The following is a 19,586-nucleotide window of genomic DNA, read 5'->3' on the forward strand; positions in this document are numbered from 1 at the left end:
GGCCGGGACTTCGTGTGAGGGCCCCTAGCCTTCAGCTGGACTTGAGGGTCAGGCGTGGCCACCAGCCCCAGGCCGGTGTGGCAGGTGGGGTTCACTCCGAGGGAGGGGCGGGACAGTGCTCTGGGCAGGAAGCATGTTCCTGGGGAGAGGCCTGGGCCCGGGCGGAGCATGCCAGGGCCCCTCCATCCGTGTCTGCCCGCCCTAGGGAGGAGTGGACCAGGGCGGGAGCTGTCCCCTTGGCCATGGAGTTGGTTCTGTTCCCCCACCTGCCAACCCTGGCTTCTCTGCACACCCTGCTGCCTCAGCCTTTGTGCCCAGGAGAGTAACTAAGTCTGTCCGGAGACTCCTGCAAATACACTTCCTGTCTTATTCCCCTTGGGGAACCCTCAGCCTGCTTGTCCATTTGTCCAGCCCAGGCAGGGCAGGGGTTCTGCAGTGAGATAATGTGGCAGGAGCATGATAAAGCGCATAGAGGCAGTCCAAGAGCTCAGCGCCCCAAATTTACATGGGACCTGGGGCGGCTGAACTGGAGCCTGGGTAAAGACCAGACCTCCTGAGTGAGCTCCCCACAGTGCCTGAGGCCCTCTTGTCCCTGCCCTTGCGTCTCTGCTTCAGCCCGGCCTGGGGAGGAGGGACCCCGGATGGGAAGGGACAAGTGTAGGTGGCCCCAGCAGTTGTGCCTTAAGGCCCTGGGAACCTGCTGAAGGCCTCTGTTCAGCCTCCCGTCCCCCCAGCCCATCAGCTGGCTCAGGCCCCTCCTGGTCTGTCAGGCATTTGGTTCCCAAAGCTGTGTCTTAAGTCCTGGTTTGCATTCCTGCCTTTAAAGCAGCCGCCGGCACGGGAGCACCACCATTGGAAACAGTGGGTGTCCACCGTGTTCACACTGCCCCGCGGTGCAGGCCTTAGAGCTCCCTGCTCAGGCTGGAGCAGTTATAAGTCGTCCACTGCAGGCTCCTCCATCTCCTGAAGGTCACGGCGCTGCCCAGCACTGATGTTCAAGCCTGCGCACGCTTGCTGTGTTCCCCCAAAGCCCCTGCACCCGAGCACCTGGTCCCGCTTATTCCCTGCCTTATTGCCTTCTCTGTCCAAGGTGCTGAAGAGCTTGAGTGCCGTGCAGAAGAGGCAGTGAAACTCACTGCCCGCTGCCAGCCGGGGCGCAGTGCCCCGAGGCCTGTGTCAGGGGTCGTGACACACACACTGCAGGGCGGGGGTGGGGGGGGGCCTGGGCCCAAGTGCCAGGGGACAGGAGCAGGGTGGAGGAGTACCTGTGTCCCCTGTCCTCTCGGCCTCCCTGTCCCCAAGTCTCCCCCACCCCCCACCGCCCTATCCTCAGGCCCTGGTTATCTGTCTGCAAATGTTCTCTGGGAGAGTGCGGGTGTTCTGGTCTCCAAGTCCATGCCCACTGGACCACTCAGTCCCAGGGTGCCAATCTGCGTGCCAGCTGTGGGCCTGGACTTGGGAGGGTCTGCTCAGGGCCCCCAGGGTCACCAGCCTGCCAGTGAGTTGGTCAGGTCCCTTCCTTCTCTGGACTCACCCCCCATGCTGAAGATCGGGAAGGCTGGCCTGGCCCTCTGTGTGTGGGTCTCCTCCAGGTGTGGGAGGAGCAGGGATGTGCTGGGCCGGTGGGAGGGTGCGAGATCTGGAGTCAGAAACCCGCAGGGGCCAGGGTTCACCCAGCAGTGGGCCCAGCAAGGCCTTTGGTTGCAGCCTGTGCTGTGTTGATTCATTTCTGCCCACTCACCCCACCTCCCCTTCCAGAGCGCCCCCTTCCTTATCCATAAATGGCCTGAAGAGGGCCTTCTACTCTGCTCACCGCCCCCCTAACCAATACCTCCACTCCCAGGACGCCCCTCGGCCTGCGGGCCTAGGCTGCTGCTGCACTGCGCCCTGCCGCCAGGATGGCAGACTGCCGATGGCTCGGGCTGGCTGGTGTCGGGGGTCCCCGTTGCCCAGCCTTGGTCATGTGTGTACACATGGCTCTGCCACTTGGTGGGTTTCAGCAGGTGCACGTGGGACCCCCCAGTGCCCCCCACCAGAGAGGATGCACAGCAATGCCCCCGCTGGTGCCCAAGACCTGTACCTGCTTCTCTCGGGGCCACAACCCAGTGGTAGGGAGGTGGAGGGGTGCAGGTTCTGTTGTCAACCCGTTCATGGAGGAGGAGGCGCAGACAGGTTCAGGGCCTGCTCCGTCTCACGGCCAGTGAGGGTGTGAGAGGCCGGCTGCCTCTGATCCAAGTCCTCGTCCTCTGCCCTCCTGCCTGGCCACCATCTGATGGTGCCGTCTGCCTCTGATCCCCTCTACCCGCGCCCCCCCCACTTCTCTGAGGCCCCTTTGCAGCCCCCGCCTCTGTGCACTGCCCGCCCAGTCCTCACGGATTGCTCCAAGCTTGCCCGGCGTGGGAGGCACCCGCCCCAGGCCTTGGGGCTCCCTCCCAGTGCTGGTCACTCCCATGTGGCCATCACCAGTGTCCTTGCTGTTTGCCATCAGGCCGGGAGCTCCTCTGGCCTTGGGCCTTCGTGTCCTGGGGTTCGGGAGGCGGATGGGCGCTCAGCTGAGTGAGGGCCCCGGCAGTGTGGCCATCCCTCCTGGCTGGCTCCTATTATCCAGCCAGACCTGCTCCCCGAGGCCCCACTGGCTCAGGGGGCCCATGTTCTCTGACCAAGACCTCCCTCTGATCCCTTGGAAGCCCCCTTGGAAGATGCCCTCACAGTGAGGGGTCTCAGTGTGAACCGGCGGTGAGAATCCGTAGTTTCTATGAAGAACGCTGTGAAGCGGCCTGGCCACACTGGTACATGGGTCCCCTGTGGCCGTGGAACCCCAGCCCCAGGCCACAGCCCGGAGGGTCGTGGGGCGCGCCAGCTGAGGTGTGGGTGTGAGCTCGCGTGTCAGGACGGCCTGCTGCCCCTCTTCCCGCCACGGCAGCTGGTCTCCCTGTGTCTGCGATGCCCCGATGCCCCGTGTCAGCTCTGTCTGGAGCCACGCCCCCCTCCCCCCGCCCCGAGCTCCATCCTCCCCCACTGCAGGCTGACTGGCCCTGGGCCCCAGCCCCTCTGGTCGGCCCTCTCTTGTGGTCACCGCATGTCAGAGAAGCTCCTGGAGTCTGCGCCTGTGCATCCGGGGAACGGAGGCCTTCCTGCTCAGGGTCCTGCTTCCTGAGGCCCCACCGGGTGGGGCCCCGCCTTGGGCGTCTGGGAGGTGGGGCGGAGGCCGGCGGGCGGGAGCGGTGGCGCAGGCGGCCAGGGGACGTGCGGCTGTCCGAGGAGCCGGAGCTGCGTCACAGCTGCTGGGCAGAGGAGCGAGCCGCCATCCACCGCCCCGTCCCTCCCTGCGACCTCTCCTGTCCCCTTGTGTCCACAGTGGGCTATGGCTCCTGGTTTGAGCACGTGCAGGAGTTCTGGGAGCACCACATGGATTCGAACGTGCTTTTCCTCAAGTACGAAGACATGCACCGGGTGAGTGCCTGGGGGTGGGTGCATCGGGGGCGTGTCCTGAGGGGTGAGCGCCTCGGGGGCGTGTCCTGAGGGGTGAGTGCCTCGGGGGTGTGTCCTGAGGCGTGGGCGCCGCGGGGGCGTGTCCTGAGGGGTAGGTGCCTCGGGGGTGTGTCCTGAGGGTTGGGGTTGTGTCCTGAGGGGGGTGAGTGCCTCAGGGGCGTGTCCCGAGGGGGTGAGTGCCTCGGGGGCGTGTCCCGAGGGGGTGAGTGCCTCGGGGGCGTGTCCCGAGGGGGTGAGTGCCTGGGGGCGTGTCCGGAGGGGGTGAGTGCCTCGGGGGCGTGTCCTGAGGGGGGGTGAGTGCCTCGGGGGCGTGTCCTGAGGGGGGTGAGTGCCTCGGGGGCGTGTCCCGAGGGGGTGAGTGCCTCGGGGGCGTGTCCGGAGGGGGTGAGTGCTTCGGGGGCATGTCCTGAGGGGGTGAGTGCCTCGGGGGCGTGTCCTGAGGGGTGGGTGCCTCGGGGGCGTGTCCTGAGTGGATGAGTGCCTCGGGGGAGTGTCCTGAGGGGGTGAGTGCTTCGGGGGCGTGTCCTGAGGGGGTGAGTGCTTCGGGGGCATGTCCTTAGGGGTGAGTGCCTCGGGGGCGTGTCCTGAGGGGGTGGGTGCCTCGGGGGCGTGTCCTGAGGGGTGGGTGCCTCGGGGGCGTGTCCTGAGGGGGTGAGTGCCTCGGGGGCATGTCCTGAGGGGATGAGTGCCTCGGGGGAGTGTCCTGAGGGGGTGAGTGCTTCGGGGGCGTGTCCTTAGGGATGGGTGCCTCGGGGGCGTGTCCTGAGGGGTGGGTGCCTCGGGGGCGTGTCCTGAGGGGTGGGTGCCTCCAGGTGAGTGCTAAGGGGCAGGAGTGAGGTGAAGGCTCCAGAGTCCACACCCTCGGTCCCACAGCAGAGCCCTCAGGGAGGGCGGAGCCTGGGTGTTGGGTGCGGCTGGGACCCCGGGGTTCCAGGTGGGCCCAGAGCCCCTGACAGGGCTTCGCCTCCAGCCTGTGCAGGCCCCCAGGTCCCTGCCCTGGCCCGGGCTGTGCGCAGCTCCCGAGTTAGGGGTGGCCTGCAGTGCTTCTGAAAGGCCTGTTTATTTTTCTGCTTCGACGGTGGTGGAGCACCACCCAGCACCCTGTCAGAAGTGAGGGGACCAGCTCAGGGCAAAGGCCGAGGCGGCGGAGTCTGCGTTTCTCGTCCAGGCTGTCTGTCTGTCTGTCTGTCTTGGGGGGGGGGGGCGCGGGCGTGGTTTGCAGGCTGCTGACCACCCAGCGGGTGTGTGCTGGTGTCTGGCCTCTGCTCCCGTTGGTGAGCTCCCTTGCTCCCTGGAGCATGTTCTGGGCAGTGTGTCCACCATCGCACATTTGTCCATCCGCTCAGGGCTTCGGGCATTTGGGCTGTTGCAGTTCTGGGTGACTGTGAGCAGAGTGCTGTGGGTGTTCCCATGTCTCAGAAGACACGAGTTGTCTTTTCATCTTTTTTCCCTCCACCCCTGTGCTGGGCGGGGTGAGGAGGAGCCCTTCCGTCCAGCTGTGGACGCACCTGCAAGGCCCGGTGCTGGCTGGCAGGTTCCTCCCAGCGCCTCGCTTTTCTGAGTCACTTAGTATTTCATCCCGAGGGAGCAGGGCACGAAGCTTACAGGAAATGTCAGAGCTGAAGCACAGCCCTGTGCCCTGCTTCTCCAGACCCGCTGGGAGGCTGCGTCTGCCTTGCAGGCCTGTGGGGGAGGAGACAGCCTCTAGCATTCTCCTCAAGTGACCAAGCCACTGCCCGCGTTTGGCCTGCTGACAGCCCAGGCTCTGGGCAGGACGCTTGGCTTGGCGTTGCTGGGGTGGAGACGGTGAGGGGCTTCGGTGTTTCCCGGGGCAGGACGTGGCTGCAGGGGCGGGGCTGTGTGGCGAGCAGGTGGGCAGGGCCCCTCGGAGACGGTGAGGTGGCGGCAGCTGTGCCGTCGGGACTGCTGGGGCTCCGGGGCCCAGAGCCGGCTTCCCGTCAGTGTGCCGAGCATCACCGAATCTTCAGTGAGCCAGGTTCCTGCCCCGAGAGGTGGGCTGGCCCTGGGGCCTGTCTGGGGTCCCCCGGGACCTCCTCAAGGCTCTCCTAAGTGCCATCTGGGTTCCAGCTGATGATGTGGAAGGAAGGGGAGAGCGAGCTGGTCCTGCCCTGGCAGAGCGCCCCAGCACTTTCTGTTACCGCTTGTTGCTGTTGGACAGGGCCGCCGCTACGTCAGGGCCTCACGTCTGCGTCCAGATTCCCGGAGGACCGGGGCTGGAAACCAGGTCTGCCCCTCGGGAGCTGAGCGCCCTCGGGCAGTTACTTAACCCGGATCGTTATTTCCTGAAGATACCGGCGTCCGGCTTGTCTCGAGGACTTGTCTCGAGTCAGGCCGCGGATAAGAGGTCCCCAGAGTGGTGTTCCGCAAAGGCGCCGCCTCTGACAGGCTCCCGCGTCTCCGCTCTTGTCTTCCAGGACCTGGTGACCATGGTGGAGCAGCTGGCCAGGTTCCTGGGGGTGCCCTGCGACAAGGCCCAGCTGGAGTCGCTGATCGAGCACTGCCACCAGCTGGTGGACCAGGGCTGCAACGCCGAGGCCCTGCCCGTGGGCCGGGGTACGCGCCGCCCGGCCCTGGGCCCCGCCCCCGCCCTGCCGGCGTCCTCACGCTTCCCAGACCCCTGTCCTCCCCCCCGGCCCCGAGTCAGGGTTCAGCCTCACATCTCCAGAGCCTTCCGCTCCCTGGGGTGGGGGGCAAGAAGGTAACCCAAAAAGGGCCACTGAGGATCCCCCGCTGGAGTCGGCCTGTGACCCTGCAGAGGGTGCGGAGTTCACGGGCGGGGGGAGGGATGTCTCAGGCTCTGTGGGCAAGAGGTTTTCAGGCAGATGCCTCCTCAGACGACCCCCACCCTGGCGATGGGTTTGGGGCTGTGGAGTTGAGGAGCACGGAGCGTGCACACGACGTCCTCGAGCTCCAGCTGGCTCGAGGGGGTCCGTGTGAGCGGGGGAGGTAGCCACATAGGTGAGGTACAGTGCATCCCGGGGAAGGGGTGTGTGTGTGGGTCTGTGGGTCTGTGGTGTATGTGCTGTGTGTATGTGTGAGGGGTGTGTGTGTGCGCACGGTCTGTGTGTGTGTGTGCATGTGAGAGAGTGACAGCAAGCAGGAAGTGCAGACCTCTCCAGGGCTGGCCGGGCAGCTGTCACGGAGGCCAGGGTGTCCTCCTGGCCTGAGAGCGGGGTGCTGGGGTGGAGCCGTCTGAGGCAGGGCAGGCGTTCCTGCAGGAGCCCTCCCCCGGTCTGCGGGGGGGCCGCTGTTTGTGCCCCCAGGGCTCGTGCTGTTTGCAGCTGCTTCATGGTAAAGGGCTCAGGCGTTCACGTCCGTGGCACCTCACATCCGTGGCCGAGGCTCGTTCCCAGCTCCCGGGTTGGATGGGAGGGCTCGGTAATGACGCCGGACTCCACGGGCAGCCGCCCAGAGGGGAGACAGGAGCCCCGCGGTAGCCTGGCCAGGCTGCTCTGGCCCTTCGTCCTCCCTGTATGGAGGGCCAGTCGGGTTGCCAACCCGTGTGGCTCCCAGGTTGTCCTGAAGGTCAGGCGGTTGGGCACCTTCCTGTCAAGGCAGACGGGCTGCTCTCCGGGAAGACGTTAGTTAACGAGCCACATCACCCTGCCGTTTATTTCCTGGCTGCATCTTCATGAATGTTTATAATTTAAAATTTATTTGCTCTTTTTTAGTTTTGCTTTTGCTGTGTTTTGTTACCCTTGGGTGTGACCTTCTCCAGAAGCCCCCCTTTCGGTTCACTCGTGTGGTTAAGAAGTGTCAAGAACATACTGCATGCACATATGCTCCTTCCGCTGTGTTTGCTTTTATCATCGTTTACCTTGGTTTTACTTTATTTCAGTTCTTTGGTTTTGTTTTCTTTTAGCACATTGCCTCTTTGCTCAGAAGACCTCCTTGCGTTGGTGAGAATGCAGGGGCTTGTAGCCAGCTGCATTGCTTAGATTTGGTTCATGTCACAGCATAAATTGCACTGTCTTGAGTCCAAATCATAAACCAGGTGGGTGACTCCTCTGACGAGCTCTTGGCTGCCTCAGCTGAGAAAAATAATCGTGGAAAAAAAAAACATGGTGGTGTGGGTCTAGAGCTTGCTAATTCTGACCCAAGCTGTCCTTAGAGGGTAGCAAGAACAGTCTCTTGCGTTTTTTCCTCTCCATCACTGACATAATTTTTCATCACCGAAGAGAAAATCCATGTCACTTTGGATTTGTTAGCTCAGCGTTTGCAGGGTTGCAGTTTCATACATCAGGTCCTGCCAGGACGGGTGACTGTTAATAGCGCAGCTTAATGGGAGATGCTTGCTGGGACAGTCAGAGCTCTGCTGTCAGAGATGCTGATGGTGAACAGAATTCTAGACGAGCATCTCAGTGCCCCGAGGCCAGTGTGTAAAAAGCACGGCCTTGGTGCTCGGGGTGACGCACTTACTGCAGACAGGAGGACAGGGACCTGCTCCTGACTCCTTCACATATTCATAGTGACCAGAACCGAAGATCTTGTAGTTAAGGAAAGTGGGTTCAGCAGTTTTTGTCATTTTGAGCTCTCTCCCTTCACGAAGAAGGGGAAGGCCCGTGCCGGCCCATCAGTCTGTTGGCTCCAGGCCCCTCATGTCCTGCAGGGGGCGGGTAGAGGGGGTCTGACCAAGCCTCACAGGCCTGTTGCTGTGATGGAGCATCCACAGGGGCCTGGGTGGGACTGGTTTTGGTGTCGAGTTGGGAGCTCTGATGGTTTTATTCCCTGTCACTTCTCCCCTGACGTCACATGGGCAGGCTTCTCGAAATCTCCACCCTTGACCTGGCCCTGGCAGCTCCCTGCCCACCCTAACACGCTCTGCCTTTTCAGGGATGACTTTCTATTTCCCTTTTAAAATTTTCCAGCAGCAGCAGCTGCCTTGGTGGAGCTGTTGAACTGCGTGAGTAGTGGTGTCACGGAGCACACAGATCCCGCGTGGCACCTGAACCGCAGACCCACTCCACAGACACTGTCCTCGGGGGTGCTGGGACTTGGTGCCCACTCTGCCTGCTGCTGGGGGCCAGCAGTGGACGGCCACGACCCTCCCCAGGGCCTCAGCTCTGCACGTCTGTGGTCCTGAGTGGAAAGCACACTGGGATGGCCAGACTCAGGGAAGCGGGCTCAGCTAGCCGGTAGTTCACATGGCTGTCGTGATCCCCACGGGACAGGTTCAGAGGGCTCCGGGAATAGGTCTGGAACCTTCCAGGTCCCTCTCCCCAGCTCCTTGTGGTTTGGCAGCTGGCCTGACCGCGAGTGAACTCAGCACGCCCCGCCCTTGTCTGTGTTGCAGGAAGGGTCGGGCTGTGGAAAGACATCTTCACCGTCTCCATGAACGAGAAGTTCGACCTGGTGTACAAGCAGAAGATGGGGAAGTGCGACCTCACTTTCGACTTTTATTTGTAATATCAGCAACCGCACACTTGCATGCTCACAGTACCAGACACTATAGCTCAGAGTCCCGTTTGCTCATTTGTTTCTTGCTGGACAGACTCTGGAAGTGAGACCCCGGGGGAGGGAGGGGACATGGCCGAGAAGTTGGATAAAGCGGGTTTGAGTTCTGATCCAGAGCAGCTGTCTCGCCTTTGAAGTCTAAACGTCTGCCCACAAAGATGGCGGTTCTGGTGGACCACACGTGTCACGTCCGTTAACATATGCAACTAGAGTGTCTACCTTTATTACAACCCACACTACGTATTGTATTTTATAGAGCTTTTCACTGGAAACCTAAATAAATGTTAGTAAACCAAATAAAAGTTCATTTCCGAGGGGCTCAGGAGAGCCACACCCAGGTGGTAGGAAGTGCTCAGGGTTGACTTTTTTTTTTTTTTTTTTTGTCGTTCACACGCACAGCCATTCTGTCCTCCCCTGGTGAGGTCTGGGGTGAGGCTGGGGTGGGGGGCCCGAGTTTCCCCGGTGGCGCTCAGTTGTCAGCAGCTGCCCTGAGTTGCAGCAGGAGCTGTTCGCGGGGCGGGGTTTCAGAGGCGGCCTTCCGGCCAGCACCCCAAGGCCGACACAGAGGACCCGGCGGGACGGGCATGCAACGCAGCGACCCAAGAACTGCCCCCCCCCGCCCCTCCCCAGCAGAGACAGAACCTGCTCACAACCTGACTTTTCGTTCTAGGGTCTTTGATTCCCCGAAGCAGATACCTGCTTATGTTGGCAAATAGATGGCTTGATAGTACTTTCTAGAACTCCTGGGTCTATACCTACCGTTCATTGTTGCGTCTGGGCCTGCGGCTCTCAGCTCTGGAGACCCGCCGAGTGCGTGTGGCGCCCTGTCTTGGCCCGCATAGGCTGGCAGGGTCGCCTCGGTGCTGCTCCAGGGACCGGAGGCGGGGGGCCGCCCTGCCCCGCCTCCCCTTCGTTAGCCGGCCCACGCCTGACCGACAAGAGGCGGCGGGAGAGCCGCAGGGCCGGCCACCGACGTGCACGTGTGTCGCGGCCCCTGTGCACCGGGCTGTCCCGCTGTCCGTGGCTGGGATGTGCCCGGGGTGGTGGGGCCAGAGGAGTCGCCTCCTCTGCGGGAGGGTCTGTGCCGTGCGCCATCCGGAAACGGGCGGGTGTGCGTGCTTCAGTCGTTTTGGCGAGAAGAGCAGCTTGGCCAGGGCAGGGGTCCGCGGCACTGCGCGGTGGGCTTGGCAGCACCTTCTTTCTGTGTATCTGCGAGGGCGGCTGCTTTCTGTGAAATTTGTTTTCTATTTTTCTATTTTTAGTACTGTATGGGTGTTACTGAGCACCACACGTGAGACTTCTCTGTGCTTGCTTGCATCTTTAATAAAGACATATCCCATGCCTCGTGTCCTGCCTGTGCTGACGGGGGTAGGGGGAGTTGGGGGCCCCCCGCACCCCGCTGTGGTCCCCTGTGGATTTCAGGGCGGTAAGAGGGAGCCCACTGAGGTGTCCGCTGCCCCTGGGGTGAGGATCTCGGCCCAAGTCAGGTGGGCTGGGTCACCAGGACTCAACATTCCAAGGGCTGACTCTCCCTGGCTGTTGGTCCCATCACCTTTTGGTATCTCTTTGCAGCTGAAGTGAGAGGGAGGGTGGGGGAGGAGAGAAGTGGGAAGAGGTTTTGCCGCACGTGGGGTCCAGGGCTTTCTGCCTCAGTCTGGGAAGGTCCCTTTCAACAAGGCAGACGGTGGTGTCGAGACCGACCTGCTGACTGTCCTTTGCCCCCGTGAATTCCAGAGCCCATCTAACTGATGCCGTGTGGGAAGGAAGTCCAAGACATTCTTTTATTGGATAAAAAGCCTGGGCTCTTTGAAAAGTCATGCTGATTTTCAAATGAACTAGTTCCTTTAGGTCTCAGGTGAAGTCCCAGAATTTATTTTGGTGTTTGGGATGACCTAGACCCCCCCTTGGGCCCACATCCAGTCTGCAATGTTCTGGGGTGGGGGGTCTGCTCCTAAATCACCTACAGATCACCTAAAATCAGGCAGATTATAATAAAGGTGGAGCCGCTGAATCGAGAGGCAGGGCGGGGCGCGCCTTCACGGAGCTCTGCCCTGTGGATCTTTTACCACAGTCCCTGGATCCACTCAGGACACATGTCTGACGGCCGCGGGCGCTGCTGGCGGCACTGGGGTCCCCGGCCTGTGTGGCCTGCCAGCTCTGGTGGGGCAGTGATGTCATAAAACCCAGGGTGTGTTCAGGCCCAAGCGGGCTATTGGGGACCCGTGCGCTCCTGAAGGACCAGGGAGTTCGACAAGGAGTGGCCCCCTGAGCGGAGACCAGGGGGAGGTGAGGGGCCCGGGGCTGGGCGCCGCCTGGGGGAGGGGGCGTGTGCTGGGCAGTGCTCAGAGGCTGGTGGCCGGCGCGGCCAGGAGCCCAGCTCCCAGAAAGTCTCAGGGATCACGAGAGTTGGATTTTGTAAGAAGAAGTGAAGGCTCAAGAAGGCTTAACTGAAGCAATGCTGCCTGGGCGTGCCCCTCACCCTCAACCCTGCTGCGGGTAGAGAGGGTGAGGGGCCAGCACCGGCCTCATGGTTCACCGGGTCCACAGAACGAGGGGGTGGCCGGCTGTGTTTGAACATCCCCGAGGTACCCTCCGCCCCAGGCCCTGGCTCTGAGAGCCCTCAGGGGGCGGCGTGTGTGCTGGGAGCCGTCGCTGCCTCTGGCATTTGGAGCCAAGTCAAGGGCAAAATGACTCAAGGCCAAAGGTGCCGTGGACCCTACGAGTGAAGCCAGGTTGGACAGCAGAGTGACCCAGGGGTAGTGGCCTCTGTGGGTAGTAGTCTCTGGGGGTGGGTGGGGCTTGAGGGACCGAGGCGAGGAACATCTGGTCAGACGGACAGGGCCAGAGAGGCCTGGGCAGTGGGCTGACCTTACGGATCCCACCACGGGGTTCCTGCACGTCCCCGTCTCCAGGGAAGTCCCGGGTTGCTTGGCCTTTTGACTTTGCAGACTATAAAGATTCCAAAAGGCACTTGGGGGACCTGCATAGGCTTTAACTCGCAAGCAGCTGAATTCAGCCACAGCGCCCCACCAGCTGGACCCATCCCGGTGCCCTCCAGGCTCTGACACGGCCATCCAGGGCTCATCCATCCCCCACCCACCATGCACCCAGTCCCTTCATCTGAAAGGCCCAAGAAGGTGAGCCACTTAACTTCTCCAATCCAGTGTCACAATTTATATACAACTGCATCACGCTAACTTCCTGGGATGGTCACAGAATCGCTGGTCTGTGCCTGGCCTTGCAGGTGAGCGCCCCCTAGTGGCCAAGTCACAGGTGCCAGCTGACTTCCTCAGTCCACAGCGAGGCCCTGCAGGCCTGTGGATGCAGGTGGGTGCGCAGTCCCTGTCCCCGCCTACACGTGGGAGGCCCCACGTGTGGCACAGCTTTGTTGCCTTTCTGAGTGGGGTGGCTGCTGTTTGCAATGGTGGAGGGGGTCCTTGTGTGTCCCGGAGAACTCCGCCCTGTGGATCCGGTCCTCCCGCAGAGCCTGGTCCCAGCCCTGCCCACAAGGCATCACCTTCCACCCCTCGCTGTTGAACAAGTGCTTTCAGACTGGAGTGGGACGTTGGCCAGGCGGTCCAGCCTCCCCCAGCGAGGAATGCCCTCTGACATCCCTGGACGTCCAGTCCCCACAGGCTGGGACGGTCATTCCATTGCTGGTGGTCCTCTCCCGCCTCTCGGCCTCCCTCCTCTCTGGCCTGCCTGAGATGCCCAGCCCTGCCCGACCTGGTGAATGTCGCCCCTCCGCTCCCAGGTGTTCCCTGCCTTCCTCCCATCCCACCCCCGCCTACTGCTCTGCACTGGTCTTCCCGTGTGGACAGCAACACCCTGAAAACAGGACTGGGCTGTATTTTCCTAGGTCAGAATATGGCATATAATTAGCACCTAATATTTGCTGAGGGGCATCTTGCACTATTGGAGTGGGTTTCATTTTTTCTGAACACCATCTGCCCTGCCCCTTCTATGCACTGCTCCTGGTCCTGCCCTCGGGGGCCATAACTTCCCAAGTAAGACCTAGGCTGGTGCCCTGCCTCCTCCGCAGTCAGGAACAGAAGGAGCGGTGCAGAGAGCCAGCCCTCCGACGATGGCGAGCAAGAGAGGCGACTTCAGTGACAGCAGGAAGACGGCTGGATGGAAGAGACAGGGCGAGAGTGGGTCTGTAAACAGGTGGTACGTGAGTCGGGCAGGCGCCAGAGATGGGCATGCCAGGTGGGAAGAAATAGGACGCACTAGAGTCAGGCATTCGATTCTAACCCACTCTGCCTCCACTGGTGGGACCGAGGGGACAGCCCCTTTTCATCTCATAACGAGGAGGTCTCATATCAGGTGTTTTGAAATCCTACCCTGTCCACGCATGCTGTGATTCTTAAGTGGTCAAACCGCCTATCCATCCAACCCCAGAGGAGCTGATCCATGGGGGAGATCATGACGTTTTTAGCCGGGGATGGACTTTGCCGGAGAGGGCAGAGAGAATTGGTTACGGGAGCACCCGGCACACAGCTTGGGCCTACCACCGCCTTCTCCAAGGCGTGCTGAGCCTTTGCCAAGTCTACACATCAAATGACAGTCTGATTCTCACACTTGGATCCCTGTAAGCTAGTTGGCACTGGATGTCTGAGCTGCAGTCTTTAAATCTGTCCCCCTCACCACTGACGGAAGGAATCTGTGCTCTATTAAAAGCCTTCTTTAAAAACCAGAGAATGCGAAATGTGTTTAAAATATGAAAAAAGAAATCAACCAGAAAATGCATTTTCCCCTCTTGAGAGTTGTCATCTTTACATGTATCTGTGGTGTCGGGCACCAGCTGGGAACAGAAGTCTTAAAATATCGTGAGCAAGGCCATCTCTGCAGAAGGAAAAACTCCCAAAGCCAATAAGACTCTTCTCCAGTCTTTTGCATCCTCAAAAAAACTTAAGTGATTTGGTTAAAAATCTCCCCCCACCCTATTTTTCTTGTCTCTTATTTCTCCCCTTTAGCATCCACAGTACATGTGATTTCTAGAAAAAACTTTTTTTTTTTTAAACTCAAATGCAGCTGGTACCTTGGCACCCATCTCAGTCTGCCCAAGAACCCCTGGCTCTTTGGTCCCCTCTGCCCAACTCAGCCTGTCCCCTCTGCCTGGACTCCACCCAGACGACACTGACTTAAGCTTGAAGCTCAGCTCGGGCATGGTCTACTCTGAGAAACCCCTGGACTCTCCCACTGCACCTCCTCCCAGGGGTGGGGACCACTGCCACACCCCTCCTAACAGACCCCGAACCCAGCAACCATCTGCTTCTTGAGAGTCAACCATGTCTCACTCTCCTTGGTGCTGAGAAGAGCTCAGAAAAGACATGTTGATGTCTGGAGCGTCCCTACTGGCCACTGAATTCAACCTACCCTGGTCGTCTCAACAGCCTCGGACTTTGCAAGCATGTCATCTGTGACTCACCGCCTGGGCCCTCTCTGGTCTGGCCTCACAGCTCACTCCTACGCCCCTCACAAGCTCTTCCTCAACTCGGCTGGACCATTTTGCCCTTTTGAAAAGCCCTCCCTGCTATTTCTGCTGCTACTGCTAAGTCGCTTCAGTCGTGTCTGACTCTGTGCGACCCCATAGACGGCAGCCCACCAGGCTCCCCCATCCCTGGGATTCTCCAGGCAAGAACACTGGAGTGGGTTGCCATTGTTTCTTCGCTGCTATTTCTAAGTGTTGCCAATTTATGTCCACCACCTGCCGCAAGCTGGCCTCAAAAAACGGTCTCCAGGAGGTCATCATGAATTAACTTAGCTCTCTGACGCTGCCGTCCTGTGGGTACCCAGGCTTCCATTTTTACCAAAGATGTCAGAGGGGTTGCAGATTGTGGCAGACAGATTGTCAGGGGCTGGTGGTTCTCTCTCTCTCCTGGGTCCCTATCACACTTGGGACTCTGCAGCAGAAAAGGCCAGAACCTTCCTTAGTCCAGAGCAGGAGTGACTCGGGTGTCCCCACTCTCACCATGAGACAAGCCATGGCAGCAAGTACTTTTCTCCTTAGAATGGAGTGTGCCAGGAGTGTGCCTTGAATTCTCTAAGGTTAATAACTCTCTATAATGGGATATTGGTTTACATTTGTTAAGAAAACATTTTGTTCCTGTTTTCAAGTTTCCTTTCCTAAGGATGTGTTTTCAGCCCCAAGTAGACTATAAGTAGAGACTGTGCCTCATTCATCACTCTGTCCCCAGCCTGTGTTTAGCACAGCGCTCCATTCCTATCAGGTAATCAATAAATGCTTGTTACCTAACTAAAGGCAAATTAAATGCTAAACAGCACTAATTACAAGCTGTCGCGAGATCCTGGCTCTCAGCAGAGAGAATTGCTTGTGATTGTCAGGGGTTTGCTAGTTGCCCAGGTGTAGGAAACATGAAATTGTTATTTTCTAACTGCCTCTTTGTTCCGGAGGGTGGGCCGTTCCTCTCAGATTGCTGCAATAAGACATTCGGAGGGCAGAATTCATTAAAATTCTAAACACTGGTATTCTTCACCATGGAATCTTGTTCAGGGGTAAGATAAGTGGATTTTGATTCCTGTCTTCACGAGCAGAGACAGGCAGTAACTGTTAAGGGAAATGAAAGGCGTCCCCGTCTACTGGCGCACGAAAAGGGAAAGAAACCCAGGAGCTGCTACCTGTCTCTCCACAGACGATCCTAAAATGGTCCCCTGTTTACAGACGATAATCAATTATTTGTAGCGACAATGTTTAAAATGTGCAATTTAGTTTCTGGCTGATTGAACTAAAATGAGCAGCTGCGTCATCTGTCAAGGTACATATCCCGCCCGGAGAGGAAGCACCTATTTTAGCAAAGAAAAAAATAACCACGGTGGTTCTTCCAAAAGAGATGTCTGTACCTCATTTCTTTTCATTTAATTTTATTTTCGCCTAAGGACAGCTTAGGAGAGTCTGGTCTCCATCCTGCGAGGCCACCAAAAGCACAACCGCCAGAGAAATCTCAAGTAGGCTTCCCAGGGACGTCCCCCGCTTCCCTTTCGATGGACCATGCATTCGTGGCACGTGCCAGCTCGTCCATCCTTTATTAATAGACGAGGTGGAAAACAGCACTTAACTTCTGAGGGGTTAATCGGTTCCTGCTACTTATTACTCTACATGAAAGCATAACTTCCATTTATAACATCTCTGTTGATTAACCATGAGATGATTACAGCCTTGATCTCACAGCCTGGTCTCCTAGAGGTACTGAAGTGTGGTGAAAATGTAGCCGTGAGTATTCGGCACCTGGAGGGCACACGTAGCTCTCCAGCACCCCGAGTTTCTTCTGGATCACTGAGAGATGAGCCAGCTGCTGGATTACCACAGGTGTAAACATACCTCCCTCACCTTTCCATGGTTTGCGTCTCCAGATTTCATCAAAGGTTTTCAGAGGCAAAGTCTTACAATGGTTGCGTAGTTAGAGGCTGTAGCAATTTCTTGAGCAGGGAATGTAAGTGGTTTCAGTGGTACTGAAAGGTATCTTTTTTTCATTTCGGCTATGCCACGTGGCATTTGGGATCTTCCCTGACCAGGGATCAAACCTGTGTGTGTCTGGGCTGGATTGTTTCAGTCGTGCCCCAACTCTTTTGCGACCCCATCGACTGTAGCCCACCAGGCTCCTCTGTCCATGGGATTTCCCAGGCAAGAATACTGGGGTGGGTTTCCATGCCCTCCTCCAGGGGATCTTCCCGACCCAGGGATTGAACCCAAGGCTCTCACCTCTCCTGCACTGGCAGGCAGGTTCTTTACCACTAGCACCACCTGGCGTTTTAAAATTTTATTTATTTTTGGCTGTGCTGGGTCATCACTGCTGCGCGGGCTTCCCTCTGATTGTGGTGCTTGGGCCTCTCATGTGGCTTCTCTTGTTTCAGAGTTTAGGCTCTGGGGTGTTGGAGCTTCAGTAGTTATGGCCCTTGGGCTCAGCAGTTCCAGTTCTCGGGCTCTAGAGCACAGGCTTAATAGTTGTGGGGCAGGAGCTTAGTTTTTTCCACGGCAAGTGGGATCGTCTCAGACCAGGGATGGAGCTTGTGTCCCCTGCACTGGCAGGCGGGTGCTTTACCCCTGAGCCACCAGGAAAGCCCAGAGCATGGAGTCTTAGCCACTGGATGGCCAGGGAAGTCCTACACTCTTGAAAAGTACTGAGGATCCCCCAAAGCTTTTGTTTTTTGTGAGTTCTATCTGTCACTATTTATCATACTAGACAGTAAAAGTGATCAAAAGTTTAAATATTTGTTTACCAATTCATTTAAAATAACAATAAACCCGTCATATAGTAACATTTTATGAAACAATTGTATTTTCTAAAACAAAAAGAACGAGTGAAGAAAGGCCATTTTATATTTTTATGAATTCTTTAATATCTGCCTTAACAGAAGACAGCTGGATTCTCCTATTTTTGTTCTCATTCTGTCGCAAAGTCATACATCATGTAGTGTCTGGAAAACCCTACTGTACACTTATGAGAAAGTGAGAGTGAACACACAAACAACATCTTACTACAAAGATAGTTTTGACAATTATGGACTCTCTGAAGGGGGTCTCAGGACACTCAGGGGTCCCCAGACCACCCTTGGAGAACTGCTGACCTGAACAGTTCAGTCCAAGAGCTGGTGAATGGCGATGGGGGTTAGGACACTAGGGGCAGAAGTGGCCTCTGTGGAAAGCACCCTTTTGGTTCCAAAGTTCCAAAGCCTCTTTTGGAACAACAGCAGAAGGGATGGGGGCCACAGTGATGGTAAGGCAAACGTACGTTCCCTTCTTATGGACTGGTTTTCTCAGTGGGACCTGAGGTGAGGTCACTCACTCAGGGTAATGGGTTAAAGGGTGTGGGAGGTCTGAGCAGAGAGAAGACATGAATTGACTCTTGGTGAGTAGGAAACCTAGCTAACCAGTGATGGATAGTCAGATTGACAAGAGGAATCATAAAACATCCTTCTCTGGGGCTCTCGGCAGGTCACCCTGTAACTTACCAACTGATAGAACCACATGGCTGGGATTCCTCAGTAAGGCTGCACCTCCGGGGCCGTTGCTTCTCTCTCACCTGTGAGTTAACACAGTGAGGAACAAGGTGATGCATAGCAGGACCTGGGACTCAGCCTGCTGCTGCGTAGTCGCTTTAATTGTGTCTGACTTTGTGCAACCCTATGGACTATAGCCTGCCGGGCTCCTCTGTCCTTGGGATTTCTCCAGGCAAGAATACTAGAGTGAGTTTCCATGCCCTCTTCCAGGGGAACTTCCCAACCCAGGGATCAAACCTGGGTCTCTTGCATTGCAGGCAGATTCTTTACCGCTGAGCCGCCAGGGAAGCTCGGGGCTTAGCCTGCCTGGGTTCTAATCCTGCTTTTGCCACTGACTCACTGTGCCTCTCTGTACCTTAGTGTCCTATCTGTAAAACGGGAATAATTACTCCTAGTATCTACGTCCTAGGGTTGTTATGAAGATAAATGAAGAGGAATTGCACATAAAGTATTTAGATGGGTGCCTCGCAAGGGCAGTGCTCCAAAGAGTCAGCCACATTATTGCTACTATTACTGGGCTTTTCTGGTGTGTCAGGCAGTCAAGAATCTGCCTGAAATGCAGAAGACCTAGGTTTGATCCCTGGGTCCAGGAAGATCCCCTGGAAGAGGGAATGCAACCCACTCCAGTATTTCCAATGGGAAATCCCATGGACAGAGGGGCTGCTGGGCTACAGTCCATGGGGTCCTAAGAGTCGGACGGGAGCGACTAAACCACACCACACCACTATCCACATGACTTAATGAGTTTCTACTCAGCCTGTGAGCATCGTAAAAAACTGGCTCATCGGATGACTCTTTATTTACCTATCTACTGGAGTTGGAGGAAGACCGGGATGTGAGTGCTGAGGATACCAGGCTGGGCAAAGCAACCTTGTCCTGCCTTTTCCCCAGATCACCGGGAGGAGGCCAGCAGGACAGAACTAGACACAGCGGGCAACAATCGGAATCGCTAAGTGCTAACATGCAGGAAGGGCGCAGACGTGGTCGGGGCTTAGACACCTGCCTTCAGCCTGAGGCCTTCCCTTGTGGCTCAGCTGGTAAAGAATCCGCCTACAGTGGCGGGCAGACTTGGGTTCGGTCCCTGGGTTGGGAAGATGCCCTGGCGAAGGGAAAGGCTACCCGCTCCAGTATTCTGGTTTGAAAACTCCATGGACTGCATAGTCCATGGGGTTGCAAAGAGTCAGACACGACTGAACGACTTTCACTTAGACTTTCGTCATCCTGACCCCAGGCTCTGGGTGGGTACGCTTGGTTTTTTAAACAGGTGAGGAGTCTGCTTCGCAGGATGAGACTAACCTCCCCCGGCCACGCGGCTCGAAGCGGTACTCTGCGACCCGTCCGACAGCTCGCGCGACGGCCAGGTTAACAGAAACGCGCTCCCACGACACCAGCCACCCTGACTCTGGCTGGCGTACCCACGCCGGGAGTACAAGACCTCCGGCGGAAGCTCCTCCCGCGGGGCGGGGGGCGGAGCCACCGGGCAGGCATGGCCACGCCCCTGCGAGCCAACTTCCTAGCCGTCTTGGCCAATCGGAGCTCCGTTTCTTGCCGGGTGGGGAAACATGTTCTCCAGTCAGCGAGCGCCGTCGTCGCTCGGG

The 19,586-nt window shown here is 58.0% G+C and overlaps 1 protein-coding gene across 1 annotated transcript in view; it reads left to right on the forward strand.

Moving 5' to 3' along the window:
* Nucleotides 1–10,308, forward strand: part of SULT4A1 (sulfotransferase family 4A member 1) — a 28,413-nt gene extending 18,105 nt beyond the window's left edge. Inside the window, exons 5-7 of the mRNA XM_043882345.1 lie at nucleotides 3,359–3,453; nucleotides 5,928–6,066; nucleotides 8,807–10,308. Coding sequence (XP_043738280.1) covers nucleotides 3,359–3,453; nucleotides 5,928–6,066; nucleotides 8,807–8,919 — 347 coding nt within the window. The 3' untranslated portion in view covers nucleotides 8,920–10,308. The remainder of the gene's footprint in view (nucleotides 1–3,358; nucleotides 3,454–5,927; nucleotides 6,067–8,806) is intronic.
* Nucleotides 10,309–19,586: the final 9,278 nt, after the last annotated feature.

Source organism: Cervus elaphus, chromosome 22 (assembly GCF_910594005.1).
Source record: "Cervus elaphus chromosome 22, mCerEla1.1, whole genome shotgun sequence".
Classification (NCBI taxonomy): domain Eukaryota; kingdom Metazoa; phylum Chordata; class Mammalia; order Artiodactyla; family Cervidae; genus Cervus; species Cervus elaphus.